General features: G+C 39.8%; 2 protein-coding genes across 7 annotated transcripts in view; both read left to right on the plus strand.

The window, feature by feature from the left end:
* kiaa0825 (KIAA0825 ortholog) overlaps positions 1-2,278 on the plus strand; it is a 162,347-nt gene extending 160,069 nt beyond the window's left edge. For all 3 annotated transcript variants that reach the window (XM_088993701.1, XM_088993698.1, XM_088993699.1), the window contains exon 23: positions 887-2,278. In XM_088993701.1, the coding sequence (XP_088849827.1) occupies positions 887-1,073 (187 nt within the window). In that variant the 3' untranslated portion in view covers positions 1,074-2,278. The remainder of the gene's footprint in view (positions 1-886) is intronic.
* Positions 2,279-4,027: 1,749 nt separating this feature from the next.
* The window catches only part of arb2a (ARB2 cotranscriptional regulator A), a 174,067-nt gene continuing 160,399 nt past the window's right edge, over positions 4,028-17,695 (plus strand). For 2 of the 4 annotated variants that reach the window (XM_088993711.1, XM_088993715.1), the window contains exons 1-4: positions 4,028-4,090; positions 4,518-4,659; positions 5,059-5,160; positions 11,589-11,689. In XM_088993711.1, coding sequence (XP_088849837.1) covers positions 4,551-4,659; positions 5,059-5,160; positions 11,589-11,689 — 312 coding nt within the window. In that variant the 5' untranslated portion in view covers positions 4,028-4,090; positions 4,518-4,550. The other 2 variants (XM_088993712.1, XM_088993714.1) reach the window with 2 other exon arrangements.

A 17,695-nucleotide genomic window follows, 5' to 3' on the forward strand; every position in this document is an offset into this window, starting at 1 on the left:
CTGACCAAACGGTTGTAAGTTAAAACGGTCCTAAGTTGAAATCCATTCAAAATGTTGAATAGAGACTTGGAGGCTAAATGACTGGCAAAGTCCCCCATGTTGTTCCATCAAACGGTTGATTGCTGTGCGAGAGTGAGATGCTGGCTGGCTGGCTGGCCAAAATTGTTGGACGCTTAGCCGGCCTGCTAGCGCATTGCGGTGCCAGGCGTAGAATTAAAAATTAAAAAATAGGGTCTGGAGTTCGTAGTCGTAAGTATGGGTGGTCGTAAGTCGAGCTGGTTCTAAATTGGATGTTACCTGTACATTAGCGGTATACCGAAGCACCTTCTGAGTACACACTACATGCTGTACTATCATCCTGAACTCTTTTTTCCGTTTTTTTCTGCAAGACCTCACTCCAACCTTTTTTTCTTTGTTTTTGCATTATTACACTACATCAGTTCACATACGACACTACCTCACTTTACATACGACACTACCTCACTTTACATTCAGAAATTACATGTATGTATTACATGTCTGTTGTCAATTGTCTGTCTTTTTTAGACACGTTATAAGTGCCTTGCACGCTGGGTCCGAGAGGACGTTAATTTAATCTGTGCTGTATGTCATGCATATTAGCATATTTGACAATAAAGCTGACTTTGACCTTTGACCTAAAGTCCGACAATATTGTCATGACTGCTCACATTCAGACAAATGCTACCAAATGCAAAGGACAGCAAGTCACTTGACCTAAGGGCAACCCTGTCAAAGCCCTTTCTATAAATAGGAACAATTTTAGGTCATTAGTGGGCACCTGCAGCTCAATCCACACCTGGACGTCAAAAGATGACTGCATTTCATGTCTCGGCTATCACCTTTCACAGTGTCTTTCTGTTTCCAGGTGGGAAATGCAAGATGGTGCAGAGCTGGAAGACGAGGAGAAAATGATGGTCGAAGAACTCCAACGTGCCTATTTTGTTTGCCGCTGCGACGCGGGACCTCAGGAGTCTCGTGAAGCACATGAAACGACGTCTCAGCGCACCCAAGAGGGGAGCCGCAACCGGACGATAAAAACTGCTGCCCAATAACAGTCCAAGCAGTTGGAATTTTTATCATGCTGTAAATGTTTAGTTGTAATGCGCACTTGCAGCTCTCACGGTATTAGTGTGTGTGTGTGTGTGTGTGTGTGTGTGTGTGTGTGTGTGTGTGTGTGTGTGTGTGTGTGCGTGCGTGCGTGCGTGCGTGCGTGTGTGTGTGTGTGTGTGTGTGTGTGTGTGTGTGTGTGTGTGTGTGTGTGTGTGCGCGCGCGTGTGTGCGTGTGTGTGTATTTACAGTATGCATGTGCAGTGTGCGACAACAAATTTGCTTCACACTAAATGTGTATCTTCTTCTCCGCATCACATCAGTCACATTTCATCTTTTTGGAGCACATCTCAGTTGTGAGAAATTGAGAATATACGATATTTTTTTTGCTCGGGACAAGGTGAAATTGAGTGATCATGAGAGATGTTTTTTATATGTTTTTAGACAGCGTAAAGGTGGTGGTGTCAGCATTTTTTTTCCCGCTCTCCGAAAAAAATAAAAAAATACAGTTAGAAATATTTTTTTTCTGATTGCTGTTTGTTCCCAAACACCCCCACACTGTAATGTTTTATTTTAAAAATGTACAGTGATACCTTAAGGGGCTTACAAACTTAATTGGTTCCCAGACAGAGTGTGTAAGGCGAAAAGTGTGTATCCCAAAAATTAATTTCTCATAGAAAACCATTAAAATGAGAAGAATCCGTTCCCAGGTCCCCATAAAACATAATGTTCTACTTTCTAATTTTCTAAGCCTTAAAACTACACAAAATATACCTTATTTCATGTATAATAATATGCTCTGGTATTATAATTAAATAAGTAAACTGTACTGTATAATAAAGTGGTTTTATTGACCTTTGTTATGGTCGTTGATGGCTTGATGGAATGGAGTGGCCGGTTTCATCAGCATTAAACACTTGATGATGAACGTAACCTTCTTCTTTCACCATCTTGAGGAATGATCCCTTGGAGGTGCTTTCTCTGCGATAATTGTACCTTGTTCCTCATCAATTGTGTTCTGTTTATCTGGGTTGATAGCTTTTTGCATCAAGTGTACAGATGGTTTGTGCGGATTATTTGTGGAGCCTGATTGATGGGATATTTTTAACCTTCCAGTCTACACCTGTTTTCTATCCATTTTCTCACCATTTCACTTTTGGTTTTTTTCCACCTTTGTTTTTTCCACTTTTGTTTTTTGTGTGTCAAGCTCTTTCCTCTCCCTTTCGTGTGTGTGGGGGGGAAATGTTTCTCAATTTTCGACCATTTTTTTCCACCAAAACCAACAATAATTTGCTTTATTTCCGTCCATATCATCTCAGTTTTTTATTTTTATTTTTATTTCGACAGAGTGTGTGAAGATGGTGGTGATCAGCATCCTTTAATTTTTTTTCACGCTCTCCGAGAAAAAAAATACAGTCTCTCAAAGAATTCCTTGCTAATTCTTTGTGAGAATGTCTTTATTTTGTAGAGAAAGAAATAGATTTTGGACCATTTTTTTCCTACTAAAACTAGCAATAAATTGCTTTATTTCTATCCCTGATAGCATCTAAGAACCCGCGCAGGGATTGAATTATCGTATGAATTCATTTCACCTTCCTTACTTAGTTGACTCCTTCATTCATTTTCAAAGAAACCATTTTCTCACTTGGCTACAAGGTCTTTTTTTGTAAATTCAATGGCGTTCTCATCTTCTTTACTAGCATAGCACTCAATAAATAAGCACAAAAGTGTTTCCGAGAATAACGTGCTGCTGCTTTGTGCTGATGCCCACTCAAGAAAACAACCCTGCTAATGCGCATTCGATGCTTTGAGTGGGACTCAATTCTTGGATATGAGCGGCAGAGTCATGCGATTTTGGAACGAAAAAAAAAGCTAATATGCGAAAGACATTTCAGTTAAAAAAAACGGAATCATATGAAATCCCAAACATATAAAAGCTGTCGTTCCAGTGCCCTGTTTGTTTAACAGAATCATTTTTGAAAACAAGAACTATTGTGCACAATTCTCATCTCAGAAAGCTGTTGTTCTTTGCCCGAGATGGATTCTTGCTTTCTAACGCAAATGGCAGAACATTACAAATACCAAACCACTTAGATGACACAAAAGACAATAAAATCTTCAGCCAGTCATTTCTGTCACTGTTGCAGAACACAGGCTAAACAGCAACAACAGTAACATTTATCTTTGCAAATGTATGGCATTTAACATCACAAAAACACATTTTGCGCGGATTGCTAACGTGTTCTTTTGAGATAACTGATTTCCCCGTTTTGCTCCTTTAGCAGCTCTCCTGGAATAAACCGATTTGGTGTTTCATACTGTTTCAATTGCAGACAGGTGCTGGGTTCAGATGACACCTGTCAGCGAACCTGACAATATGATCCACAACAAATCGTTACAAAGAAGGGTTCCCCACAAAGAATGTATTGAATATTCTATTATGGAGGACTCATCTGTGGATTATTAGGGCCACATAAACATTTCAATCAGATTCAGATTGCATTCAGAACTGACTTAGTGTCATATTAGCATAAGCAGCCACAGTCTTGTCGCTGGTGACTGTGTGCGCGCCAAAAAAAATGCAGGTTTCAATGCTAATTCTGTCACACATGCAAGCAATTTTTAAATTAAGTATAAAAATGGACATTTGCAAACACAGTACAGGACGTAGTTAATCTAAATGCCATGTTGTAAAACACATTGTGATGTAATAATTTAAAATAACACAATATTTACTGCGTTGATATGGGGTGTGTGATTGAGAGCTGTTATTGTTATATTTTGCCCATTTTATCGAACCAAATTATTGGAAACAAATTTCGAGCCGTATTCCCCATAAGTTCAAATTTGTAAACAAACCATGGAGACGAAACATAGTTGCTGCTGTTCCTTTAAGAAAAAAGGGTTCCATTCGGTTGCCCCGGTAACCCGGAAGCTTGGCGCAGCAGAGTACTTCCTGTTTGGGAGGCGATCCAGGAAGCAACAGCGTGTGTGGTGTGTGTTGTTGACCCATGTTCTGAAGGCGAGTGAGTCAAAAATGTGCAACATGTTTGTTTCAGTCTGTGTAACTAGCGCGTGTTGGTTAGCTTTTTAAAGTATGTGAAACACACAAAAAAGCACGACTTTGTCGATCGTTGCCTGGCTCGTCGTGGCTGCACATGCAGGCGGATACTATGAGTCTCAGCAGGCTTCTGGAGTCACAATATTGTACTCATTTGTTGCCTTTTGGGAACGTCTGTAGACTGAACGCGTGCAAGTGGAGCCAGCACGAGTCATTGACAAATAGTTGCAATAAACTAACAGCTGTGTGATTTTTTTTTTCGTTCTAACAACAATAATTGTCTGAATTATTCATGCTGCATTGATAGCACGACCCACAGTCGTGTTATATAAAAACATGTATTTTAATAAGATTATTATTTTATGATATTTTTTAATCTCTGTCACAGGGAACGCCTCAGTGATTTTGGGCGATTTATCCGATGCTTAGCTATCATCTCTGTGCTGCTAAACCAGCTGTGTGCATCTTGATAATCGCCATGGCCCAGGTGGCCGGCCAAGAAGACGGAGAGAAAACCACAGCGCTCAAAGGTGATTCTGCACTGCAGCTCAATTCCCATTTCCTTTGATTTAAATTAATGTAATTTAATTTGATTCAATTGGATATTCTTTTATTTTTACCCATGTGTGACATGTATCAGATTTGTTTTCATGCTGCGTGAACAGTACAATTCAAACTACAAATACGACACCTGCCTTTCTTTTGCATGGATGTAAATCATTTGCACATATTTGACCGATACGACATCAAATATTTACCCAACTTAATCCAAGTTGTACGACCACAGCTATCATGTCTCAGTCACAGAAACCACGAGTGTTCAAACAAACAAACTAACAAACAAACAAATCAGTAATAAAAAAGCAAGCCACTGTCCCACGTTCATAATGTGACATATAAATATGTCCTGTCATTCTGTTTCTTCCCAGACTTGCTGTCAAGAATAGATTTAGATGAACTAATGAAGAAAGATGAACCCCCCTTCACCTTCCCAAAAACTCTGGAAGAATTTGAATATGCCTTCAATGATTGTAAGTACACATGCTCTGTAATTATTTTGAAGAAAACAACAGTCGTTCAATGTTGTCATCAACATTGAACAAAAATCCAATGATCCTATAATAATAATAATAATAATAATAATAATAATAATAATAATAATAATAATAATAATAATAAATGCCTTTCAAAAGTCTCAATGTCACTTTACAGTCACTGGTTTTTCTGGGGGTGAGCAGCGGCAGCCACACGCGCCAGCATTCACTCAACTCGGAAGTAACTCAAATAGATAGAAAGCTAGCTAGCTAATAGATAGCTAGAATGAATGGGTGAAAATGTTTTTGTCTCTTTTGTATCATTGCCAAGTGTCACATGTTTCCACTGAAATCAGTGTGGAGTGTGACGAATATAACCAAATGTTCCTGTACAACCATGGCAACATATATTTTTTGACATGTTTATTTACCTTTATGGACTGGCCCTCTAACATAATTTTGGACCTGAACCACATATCCTTAAATTTTAAATATATTGTTACATTTATTGTTCATAAGCCTCAAAAAGTCTAAATCGGCTGAGCATTGGTCGATATGCAGTTTGTGAAATAACCTTTGGGACGCCCGGGTGTGCAACTTTTATGTCGGGCGTACAACTTACAGAATGTCTCCGCCCGGGTGGCCGACAACTTTTTCAAGAACAAAAAAGAAAAACGAAAGTTTTTTTTTCAAATCAAACGTTTCCTTTATTCCAATTTCAAAATCTTCGTCCGGTTTGGATTTCGGTTTGTTTGGTCATTTGCATACTCGGCAACCAATCAGAAGCCTGCATCCAATAACTTTGTGCCCCATTTGCATATCATTTTCCCAAAGTGGACGCACAGAAAACACAAGAAAAATGGATAAGTGGTTAGGAATCAGGCCAAAACCTCAGCCCCAGAAGAAAGATTCAAAAGAAGCGAACAAAATTTATGACGCTACAAAATGTAAACCTACATTCAAAGCTTCGTGGAAAGAGGAGTTTACGTGGCTTGTAGCAGACGTGTGCAACATACCGAACAGTGTATGGACAAACGACAACTGGAGCAAAATCATCACCAATGGATATTTACGATAAATTAAGCAAGGGAGCATTTGTGGTAGGTACATCAGTTACTTAATTTTGAAGTGTTGTTCTATTATATATTCTAATTATCAATCCTTAAAGGACAACCTACGTCTCCGGACAAGTTGTGTCCATAATTATATATATATATATATATATATATATATATATATATATATATATAAAATGGCTTCAAATGACTTCTACTGAGCGTATTTTACATTTTATATTTTACAGTTTAAGACTTGCGCTGAATATTCAGGAAGTCTTGTTTTTGAGTTGGTGACGAGTCCGTACGTGACGTCACTAAAGGAACGCCCCTGACCGAAAAAAGACGCGTAGCAGTCCTTCCATCACGTCAATGTATTTTGCTGTACTTGTTTGGTCTGAAAACCTCGTGTTGCACCAAAAAAACAGAAGAGGGCAACCAAGCTCCATGGATGGAATTTATCAGCCTGTGGAAACGGGTTGATTAATTCCTCACAGGAGCTCAGTCGTCATTTTCTGCCTCTTTTTTAGTGCTACACCCCCCCCCTATTGCCTCAAATTGGCACACAATAAATTCTTTAATCGATTGCAAACATGTATGCTTTCCTCTTCAGAACTATTTGAATCATATTCATAACTGGATGTGTAACAAGAAAGCATATTATCCGAATCTGAAGCCATTGTTTTGATTCTGCAGCAATGCAAGGCGTCTTGGCGTGACGTCACAAACTGGGGGCGGGACTTTCTGAAAATGCCCAATTCGCAGCTCAATTTTTGGCAGATTTTGGACACCTTAAGTCAGTTTATTGGTGTTTTCCATTTGAATAAAAATGTCATACTGCGTGTTTTGGGTATTTTAGATTCTATAAAACGTTTTTCTGATGTCAGTTAGGAAACAAAAAAGTGATGTCGGTTGTCCTTTAATACTTTGCAACAATGGGCTTTTTTTGCGATTAGTCATCTTATTGTGTTTCAAGTTGTGAAAAATGGGGTAGGCAACTTTATGGCTGGGCAGGCAACTTTTCAGAGTTGTCTTCCCTGGTGTGCGCATACTTTTTGTCATGAGTTTCAGACACTGCAATATGTATTTTTCAATAAACTTTTTCTGTCCAGTTTTATTCTGCAAGGCTAATTCTTTGTGAGACTGTATGCAAACAACATGACATAAATGCGGCTAATTTTATGGCGATTTGCGTATGTATGTCCAGATGGTCTGAAAATGTCTTAAGAATTCACCTGTTTTGATCAAAGCAAGTGGCGAAAATGAGCTCGGGGGAGTTGGGGGTGGAAATGAAGATGCGAAGTGGGGTGTTTTTTGGCGTTTTTAGCATTCCCCTCCTGCATCTCCCTCCCTCTGTTCTCTGTCAGGATCTCTGTTGGCTGTCTGGCTAGCTGAGTTTGGGACATGTTATGTACTCTACGCCCCGTCAGAAACCTACTCAGCCTTGCCCTCCGCCTGCCAGGTCAATTTACATAATCTCACTGTGCCGAAGAACAGAGATGGCGTGAAACGTAGCCATGCGCCATACTTCTTTACGCCACCGTTTTTAAACGCCGTTCCTCTCCCTGAGTTCCCAGCTTGGTGTCCCATGAAGAGACGAGTACTTTTTCTTCAGCTTTCTGCCTTCACTGCCCTTTGATTTCTTATGGCGTTCTTCCTGGCCATTCCCATCATTCCATGCGCGCACAATCAAACCTCGGGACAATTGATAAGCTGCCATGTATGTTTCTGGAAAGTGGAAGGAGAGTGCAGTACCCGTAGACAACCCACGCAATCGCGGGTAGAACATGCCAAATCCACACAGGGCCTTCCTGTGCCGGTATCAAAGCTTGCACCTCCGGACCAAATTGTACCGAACAAAGGCTGGAAATATTTCAATTACTCTGTGATGAACTAGTATCTTAATAATAATAATAATAATAATAATAATATTAATAATAATTATTATTATAATTACAATACTTACTATACTTACAATACTAACAATACTTACAATACTTACAATAATTATTATAATAAATATAATAATTTTTTTTATTTCTAAGCGCCTTTCAAAACTCTCAGGGACACTTTACAGTCATATTTTTTTTTTTTTTTTTTTTTTTTTGCGTAGATGAGCAGCGGCAGCCATTCGTGCCACCATTCAATCTACCCGGAAGTGTATTTTTTCAAGTTTCATATTTTGAGACAGGGTGGCCCAGTAGTCAAGTGGTTAGCACGCAGAGGTCGTGAGTTCGACACCCGGTCCGCCGATCCTAATGAGGAACAAGCGGTACGGAATATCAGTTAGCTATCTATTACCTGTTAGCTATCTATTAGCTAGCTACCTTTCTATCTGAGTTACTTCCGGGTTGAGTGAAGGCCTAGCTAGCTATCTGTTATGTATCTATTAGCTAGCTCGCTTTCTATCAGAGTTACTTAGCTATCTATTATCTGTCTATTAACTAGCTAGCTTTCTATCTGAGTTACTTCCGGGTTGAGTGAACACTGGCGCATGTGGCTGCCGCTGCTCACCCACAGAAAAACGTATCATGTGACTGTAAAGTGACCTTGAGAGTTTTGAAAGGCGCTTATAAATCAAATTTATTATTATTATTATTATTATTATTATTATTATGGATGGATACATGGATATTTTGAGACAAATTATTGAAATAAATCGACTTGTGTCCATATATCTTCTCATATTTGGCCCCCACCGTGTAGGTGTCACATTTCGGTTTGCGACCAACGGGTGGCGCTGTCGGGCCCCGCCTGCATCTGGATAGGTGTTGGTTGTTTTAATCAGTGACAGTTAAAAGGACTCCCGCTACGACCATTCAGTGTTGGGTCATTGTTTTTTTTCATCTTGTCAGGTTTTATTCCTGGTTTAGTTTGCTACTTTGGACCTTTTTGTTCTGATAACAGTGTTAGTGTTTATCTTGTTTGTTTCTGTACAGGCTTCTTTTGGGGGATTTGTGTATTTATTTATTTATTTATTTATTTATTTGGGCTGGGGTTTAATTTATTTATTCTTTTGTAAAAGACACCTCCCCCTTGACGCAATATCTCCCAACATGACTTCCTCGCACTCATCTTATTCCCGCAGTAACAGCCGGACGACTGAGACAGGTGGAACAAAAATGTTAATTTGACCATGTAATGACGCCGACGAGGCTGTGTACAATACTTTGCAGGTGTCTTAATCACTGAAGATGATGGCTTCATTTCACTAGCCCTCCGGTTTTTTTCCATTACTTGGAAATCCAAGGTTATGTACACCTAATTAAGCGGCCAAATTGAGAACAGAATGCTAATTATGACAGAAAAAGAGGAGAAAAGTTGAGAAAGCGTTATTCCTCTGAGAGGGTGTGTTGGGGGAGGCGATGGAGCTGTACATGCCCTCACATAGGTTGGCGGGGCGCACACACGCAAACACACACACAAATGCTCGCACGCACACACACCTTTTCCATTGTAGGATTTCATTATGGCTCCCTGTACTTCTCTTAGGCGGTTGCTGTTTAAATCTTCGCTCCTCCACGAATGCATAATTGATTTTTTTTCAAGGTACTTTAGCGCTTTATCTCAACTTGGCAACCCTCGTCCCCCTCTTCCTCACAGGCACAAGTCTGTTTTCATGCAACGCGATGACAAACCAAGATGAAGATTAGGCGTTTAACACCGAACTTATAAAAGCCGGCGCCGTGTGACTCGTGTGAATTTGGACTGTAATGTTTATCACGGCGGAAATGGTAGCAATTTAGCAGCCGACATGAAATAGCTTATCCATTTGTTGTTTTTTTTTCTGTGATAAAGTATGAGGGCCCTCTGGCTATTTGGGTTACAGATGTATACTTTTTAGTGGTTCAGCGTGTTCGACTTTTGCAATCATAAAGGTCAAAATTAAATTTAGCACTGCTTCGTGTTTTATTATGTTTCAGCGTCAGCTGCGGGACCGATGGCCTCGTTGTGAAGATATAAACCTTCCGGAACTATACAAGGGCAATTATTTGCCAAAACAAAGTGAATGTGTTTTTTTTTCTTGTTTGTATGAAATAAAACTACCCAAATAGATGCAGTCAAGCATTTTCTGTCACACAGGCTAATCACAAATGCTCCTTTTATTTATTTATTTATTTATTTATTTATTTATAGTAATCATTTCATGTATTGGCACCTTTCAAAACTCTTCACTTTACAGTCACAGGATAAGTTTTTCTGTGGATGAGCAGCGGCAGCCACACGCACAAACATTCACTCAACCCAGAATTAACTCAAATAGATAGAAAGCTAGCCAGCTAGCTAATGGAAAGTTAGCCAGCTAGCTAATGGAAAGCTAGCCAGCTAGCTAATACCAAGCTAACCAGCTAACTAATAGAAAGGTAGCCGGCTAGCTAATGGAAAGCTAGCCAGCTAGCTAATAGAAAGTTAGCCAGCTAGCTAATGGAAAGCTAGCCAGCTAGCTAATACCAAGCTAGCCAGCTCGCCAATAGAAAGCTTGCCGGCTATCTAATAGAAAGTTAGCCAGCTATGTAGCGAGCTTTGCTAGATAGCTATACAGCTAATAGATAGCTAATAGATAGCAATTTATTTATTAATATTTATTTATCTATTTACTGTATTTTTCGGATTATAAATCGCAGTTGTTTTCATAGTTTGGTCAGGGGTGCGATTTATAAATCGGAGCGACTTGTATATGCTTTTTTTTATTACTGTATATCATTTCACATGTTATTTTCACATTAAACCGCAAGAGTGCAGAGAAGAGGAAGTGGCGCCTTTTCTACCTGCCGAGTTGGGGGAGTTATTTAAAAGTGACACAGAGGATGAAGATTTCCTTGGATTTGGTGATTTGGAGTAAAACCTGATATTTTGGTAAACTTGTTAGCATGTTCTTTGTGCTAGAGTTATCTGAATAACTATTGTAAAAGACTGTTCTGGGTTACCAAAAAGGAGGTGTGTCCATCGGAGTTGCGTAGAGCGAGAGCTGCGGTGTTATGTTGGAAAAGAAAGAAGTGAAACGGAGCCTGATGTTCTCTGTTTTATTTTAATTTAATTAATTTATTTTAAATTGCTTTTCAAGATTTTATGATGGATTTTATCAAATGCATTTTCCCCAAAAATGCGACTTATCCTCCAGTGCGACCTATATATGTTTTTTCTTCTTAATTATGCATTTTTTTGGCTGGTGTGACCTATAATCCGGAGCGACGTATAATCCAAAAAATACTGTATTTTAATTTAGTGATTTAATTACATTTTTTTATAAAATTATTTCTGTTATTTGTATATTTATTAAATTGTTTATTTATCTATTATTTTTTTTTAATCTATTTATTATTATTATTTTGTTTTTTTAACCGTTCCTATGATATTTGGCTCTCCTAGACGGTCAACTCCGACACACAAAGACAGGAGAAGCTTTCATCTTCAACGCAAGAGATGATCTCCACCGATGGAACCAGAAACGTTACGAAGCTCTCGGAGAGGTAAGCAATCGTTTGCGGATTCTAGTCACCGTGCCAGGTCATTTTGCAAGCCCCCCCCCCCCCCAACCTTTGGGTCACCGAAATACATTGAGTGTGTCTCTGTATGATTAGCTTTCTAATGCTCCCTTTTCTTCCTTTGTGAGTTCAGTGAGGCAGAGCACAAAGCAGCATTTCATTCACTGTCCACCGTCACGTCAAACATGTCGAAATCCAGCAAGCCGCAGCCTTTCATTTTCTCTCTTTCCCTTAGTGTCGTTATATAATGGAAGAATAACAGCTCTTTTCCCACAAATTTTGTAAAATGTTGGCTCTGAATGATCCCAAAGTAGCCGGGTTTGGCCCCTTAGGCCGTGATTTTGACTCCTGCCATTTAGACTGTGTGCTGAATATTGACACACTCTTTGTGTCATCTTATTTTAACTCATTCACTGCCAGATGTGCAAAAATGTGTCCATTCCACGACCCACAGAATATTGAGTTTTAGGACTACATAAACATTCAATACAGCGTAAGAAACATCAGTATCTCTTCTACACTCTGTCCAAAATGCAATACATACATATTTGTTTATATAGCTCTTTAACAACAGCTGAAGCTGGAACAAAGTGCTAACATTGCCAGAGGCCATGGCCAGCGCTTTATCGACACCCAAACAAGAAAAAAAAACAAAGCCCGAACAAATTCGGGAATGGTGCTCTACGTCATATTTTCAATTACCGAATAAATTCGTGAATGGCAGTGAATGAGTTAAAAGCAAAAAAATAAACAATAAAAAAAGGATGAGTCAAATTGCGTAAATTTGCGGCGGCCATTTTTGGGGGGGGCAACATGAATTAATAACGACTTTATATCCACTTCATTCATCTTCCCAATATACACAAACTAACATACCAGGAATTAAATACTGCATTAAGACAATGAGAGAATACGTTTTTTTGTAATCTTTTTTTTGCACTTTAGATTGTATATTTCCGCACGATTTTGTTGCACGAAATGTTTTCGTCATTGTTTTATACATTCATTGAGGTACAAAGTGAAAGGATGGAGGCATTTGTGGGATTTTTTTTTCTTATCATGTACATTTACAACACAGGTAGAAAAGCGTCTCCTTTGAAAGTCAGCCTTCTGTGTGGGCTTCTTGGACTCCATTTTGTCTTCTATTGCAATAACCAGTAGGATCTCTACGGGATGTAGATCCCATATACACGAATGCAGACTAGCAAACAATCATCCAGCATTATTGTATGCAAATGTTGATTCGTCAGATGATTAAAAGATTGTCTGGAGCACGGTAGTGGGCTTGTGCTGAATTCAGCTTGTGCGGCGACAGAAAATACATCCTTTGCACTGCAGGAGGGCGGAAATGTTGGGACGCCACGTGAGTATATAAGTAGTTAGTTGTCAAGGCCGTTTGAAGTAAATATGTAAAAAAAAATAAACATTTTACTTGATGAATGAAGCGTTCTGTAACTAACTTGTTTTGAATAGAAAAGTGGGTTGTGCTGCTTCGTCAGTCTACATACAACATATGGATGAGTAGGGTGTGTCATACAATATTTTATTGATTTATATAGCGCTTTAACAACAGCTAAAGCTGTAACAAAGCGCTTAACATGGACAGGTATCATATACAGGAAATAAAGCAGTCACAAAGATAGTAGAAAGCCCTTCAAAATACTTCTGTTTACATTCAAAGCCATCCATAACCTTGCCCCTCCCTATCTGTCTGACCAGGTCCTCATTCTCCTCTCACCTCTATGTGCCCTCTGCCCGTCTCACCACGATGGGATGCAGAGCTTTCAGCCGCTCTGCTCCCAAACTCTGGAATTCACTTACACCCAACATCTGTAATATTGACTCTCTCCCTATTTTCAAATCCCACCTCAAAACCCATCTGTTTAAAATTGCATTCATGGTCTAGTTCAATCAGCTATTTTATTATTTCTCACTTGACTTATGGTTTTATTGTTGTGTGCTTTGTTTTTATTGTAAAGTGTCCTTGGGTGTTTTGAAAGGCGCTTGAAATTAAATGTATTATTATAGTATTAGAGTGAAACCAAGATCAAGTCAGATGTTGCATATGAGAACGCATTGTTGCCGTTGTTATCAGAACTATCCTAAGGTGTTGTCTCAGTTTAAACAATTGTGGGGATTAAAAATAGAAATAAAATTAACATCCATATGGTGCACAAGACATCAATGAACCCAATGTTGAAACCAAGTGGACTGACAAGCCCCCCCCCCCTTTCCTTCACTCTTTCATCCACTGTTTCTATATCTACATGGCGATGGCGTTTGTTTGTGTGTGTGTGTGTGTGTGTGCGTGTGGCAGCCCGATATTGTCAAACGCATCACAGCACCAGATGTTCAATTTGCACTTCAACCTCGTCTGAATGGAGGGACCCAAAGCGAGACGGGAGTGTGTGGATCAGGATGTGATGTCCCCCAAAATGAAAGCGACTGCGGGGAATGTTTGTAAGCAGAGAAAACTACTTTTGACATTCCGCACGTGCGGCGTGATGCGCGAACTGAAATGAAATTGCTACACACTTTGATGATGCCTTCATTCACTGCTTACAAAACACGATACCGCCGGGTGATATCCAACGCAGTAAGAGAAAAATCTCGTGTTTTACAAGACGTGCTTATAAGATCGGTGAGTTTCACGTATAATCCTCCTCTTGTTTCTTATCAATGTGTTCTCCATGTACTGAACTCCATGTACAATTCTGGAACCTCCAAAATGACCGGGCAAGATTGTATATCTTTCTAAAGTCCGAAGTTTTGGTATGTCTCGAAATTATGCGGACACCCTTAATGAAGTATCCAGTGAATATCTGGTGTATCACTTGAGAAAAGAAAGATGGAAGCACCGCTTTTTGAAAATGGCGTCCATTTTTTAATATGATACCATGTTTTCCGGTGTATAAGGCACACCTAAAAGCCTTTATTTTCTTCAAAAGATTACCCTACGCCTTATACACCGGTGCGCCTTATAAGTGAAGTCATATTGACCCACAACAGGTCTCGAAACTACTGTCAGCAGCCGCAGACAGAAGAAGTAGTACGTAACCCCAGCTTCTAATTTGGTGTGCCTTATATTTGGGAATTTTTTTTCATTTATTGAAAGTGCGCCTTTTAGTCTGGTGCGCTTTATATAATGAAAAATCATCCATGGATGACAAACTTCCAGGTTGCCTCTTGACGATATCCGAGTGAAGTTGCCGTGCTTTCTCTGCGATAATTTTACCTAGTTCCTCATCAATTGTTCTCTGTTTAGTTGGGTTGATAGCTTTTTGCATCAAGTGTACAGATGGCGTGTGCGGGTTATTTGTGGAGCATGATTGATGGGATATTTTAACCTTGCAGTGTACACTCTGCAAATCAAAGTTGAAACAAGTGCAAATTTCACTATTTTCTATCCATTTTCTCGATCTCTCTGTCGTCTGTCTGTTTAATGTTTGCAGCGCTGTGTTTCTGTAAGCCCCTCTCACTGCTGCGTTCTTGACCAATCACGTGCGGCTTTAACCAAGACTGGGGGAGGGCAATAGAGGACAATAACAAGTCCGCTCCCATTTCCTTGTATGGAGAACGGGCTCGTTCCCGAACGACACATCACTCATTGTCGCGCTCCGTATATCCCGAAAAATAGTTCGTATGCCAAGATTAAAATCTTGTGAATTTAACGTTCATAAACCGAAAAGTTCGTTAGCCAAGGTGTTTATACCGTATTGTACCGTATTCTCCGAACGACAGAGCTCTTCGGAGTAAAAAGTGCTTTTTCAATAAATGGCCTATATTAAAATGTTTTCGCACATAAGGTGCACCGCATTATAAGGCACATAAAAGAGAAGCTTATATATTTATATATTATATCTGGATTTTTTTTTCATTCATTGAAGGTGCGCTTTGTAGTCCGGTGCGCCTTATGTATGGAAAACGTTTGAAAATACACCATTCATTTGGAGTGTGCCTTATATGCCAGAAAATACTGTAAATATCCTTTTCTTGCCAATCTTGTGAAAAGCTCTTTTAGATAGTCTTAGATTAGTTTTAGTTAATCAATAGCTTGGCTCACTAGCGTAACAGTGTCCCAATAGCTAAGTAGCTACAACTGCCCTTGGGAAAATACCGTATTTTCCGGTGCATAGGTGCGCCTAATGCAAATTTCATTTGTCTTCCGAAGATGGCCCTGCGCCTTATATGCAGATGTACCGTACATTATTTGTGAAGTAATATTGAGTCACAACAGGTCTCACAACTACTACTTGGAGCCAGAGACTCCATTTCCCTCCAACGTCTGCTGTAGCACCTGACAATGTGGTGTGCCTTTTATTTGGAAAACCTTTGTATATTCATATATAGTATATTTGAAAAACATGTATATATTTATATATTATTTTGTAAAACATTTGTCATTCATTGCGGGTGCGCCTTAAACTCTGGTGCGCCTTCTATATTGAAAAAGTTTGAAAATATAGCATTCATTGCGGGTGCGCCTTATACACTGGAAAATACGGTAATCATGCACTGTGGGACGAGTGCGTTACAGCCCGGCAATTTATTCCATACAATGTTAATGGGCGGACTGTACCTTTATCATTAAGCCCGCCTACCCTGCCACAATGGAAACCCTTGAGTTCCGTACTATTATCCCTACTACTTTGTCAGCTTCTTACTCAGCTAAATTTTCTGTTGTGCCGCGTTGTGCCGCTTCCACGACAAACTCAGCATATTTTATAACTGAGCAATTACTTCAAGGTCAATATGTTAATTTCTAAAAACGAATCAAATTCCCCTTTTCCCATTTCTTCCTTCTCCTAGATGAGTTCATTTGCTGATATGTTCGTCTTGTCTGCTAGCTAAATTTCAATATTTGGTGGTGGCAAAAGAACATCTGTGATTCTCCGCCCGTGTTTAAGTAGGACAAATAACGATACCGTAAACCCACTCACCTTTCCCACCGCCACATCACATAGCGGGTTTTATGATCCGCTATCTTAGTTAACCTCGGTTTATATCGCTGCAATGTATTTTTCATTACAATACCTACCCCCCCCCCCACCCCTGCCTTTGCTCTTATGGAGCGCGAGGTGTGTGAGTGGTGTTGCTCCGTGCACCCGGGGGTCACCTCCGCCTGTGTCGGTGTCAGTTGTAGTCTAATTCCCGCAATTCGGTGATGAATGTCTCGGATTGGAACACGAGCATGGGGCCTGGCCCAGATGGAGCTCTATTAAGCTGTTAATAAACGAGGATTCTTCTCTGCTCTGCCGGCATCTGTGACATGGAAGGCACTTACAAATTTGCAAGCACACACACACATGCATACGAGCGCGCACACACTCGCAGAGCCAAAATATTATAATGAGGTAAAACCAGCCAGATGGCTGAATTAGAAAGCAGTCTCGTTTTCTCTTTATCTCTTCCTCACTCTGGGTTTCTTCCTGCACGTCTTTCACACTCTGTTACCTCTCCCTCTCCTCCTCCGCCCCTGTCCCACACGTTCTGTATCCGCACGTTGGCCAATAGGTGTTGTGATAGTTGTGACCACCACAGTCAAATTTAAGAGACCACTCGTGTTCTTAAAGTTCTTGTAAAGTGAGAACAAATTTGTGTTGTATGACAGACACACCACAGAGGCGTGTTAGCAAAACATAAAAAAATCAGTATATACTGTAAAACAAAGCTTCAAAATCGCACCACATTCAAATATCCATTGTCAATCAAACTGTCAAAAACGACCTGAAAAATGGATGCTATTTCAACTATATCCCTAGATACCTGGTGTACCAAAATATATCTGCTTCAAGCCTCAGGTGGCGGCCATATATCCCATGAGTGCTCTCCATATCTCGGTGAAAGACACTAGCGACTAGCTTGGTTGCTAGCTAACCGGATCTCTTCTCAGCCAGTCACCTGGCTGAGAAACGCAAAAAGCCATCTGTACAATTTGAAGAGAACATACAAGCAAGGGAACCAGCTATTAATGAAGTTTCTAGTGTGTCT

The sequence above is a fragment of the Hippocampus bargibanti genome, linkage group LG04 (assembly GCF_051943395.1).
Source record: "Hippocampus bargibanti isolate YZ-2025 linkage group LG04, ASM5194339v1, whole genome shotgun sequence".
Lineage (NCBI taxonomy): Eukaryota > Metazoa > Chordata > Actinopteri > Syngnathiformes > Syngnathidae > Hippocampus > Hippocampus bargibanti.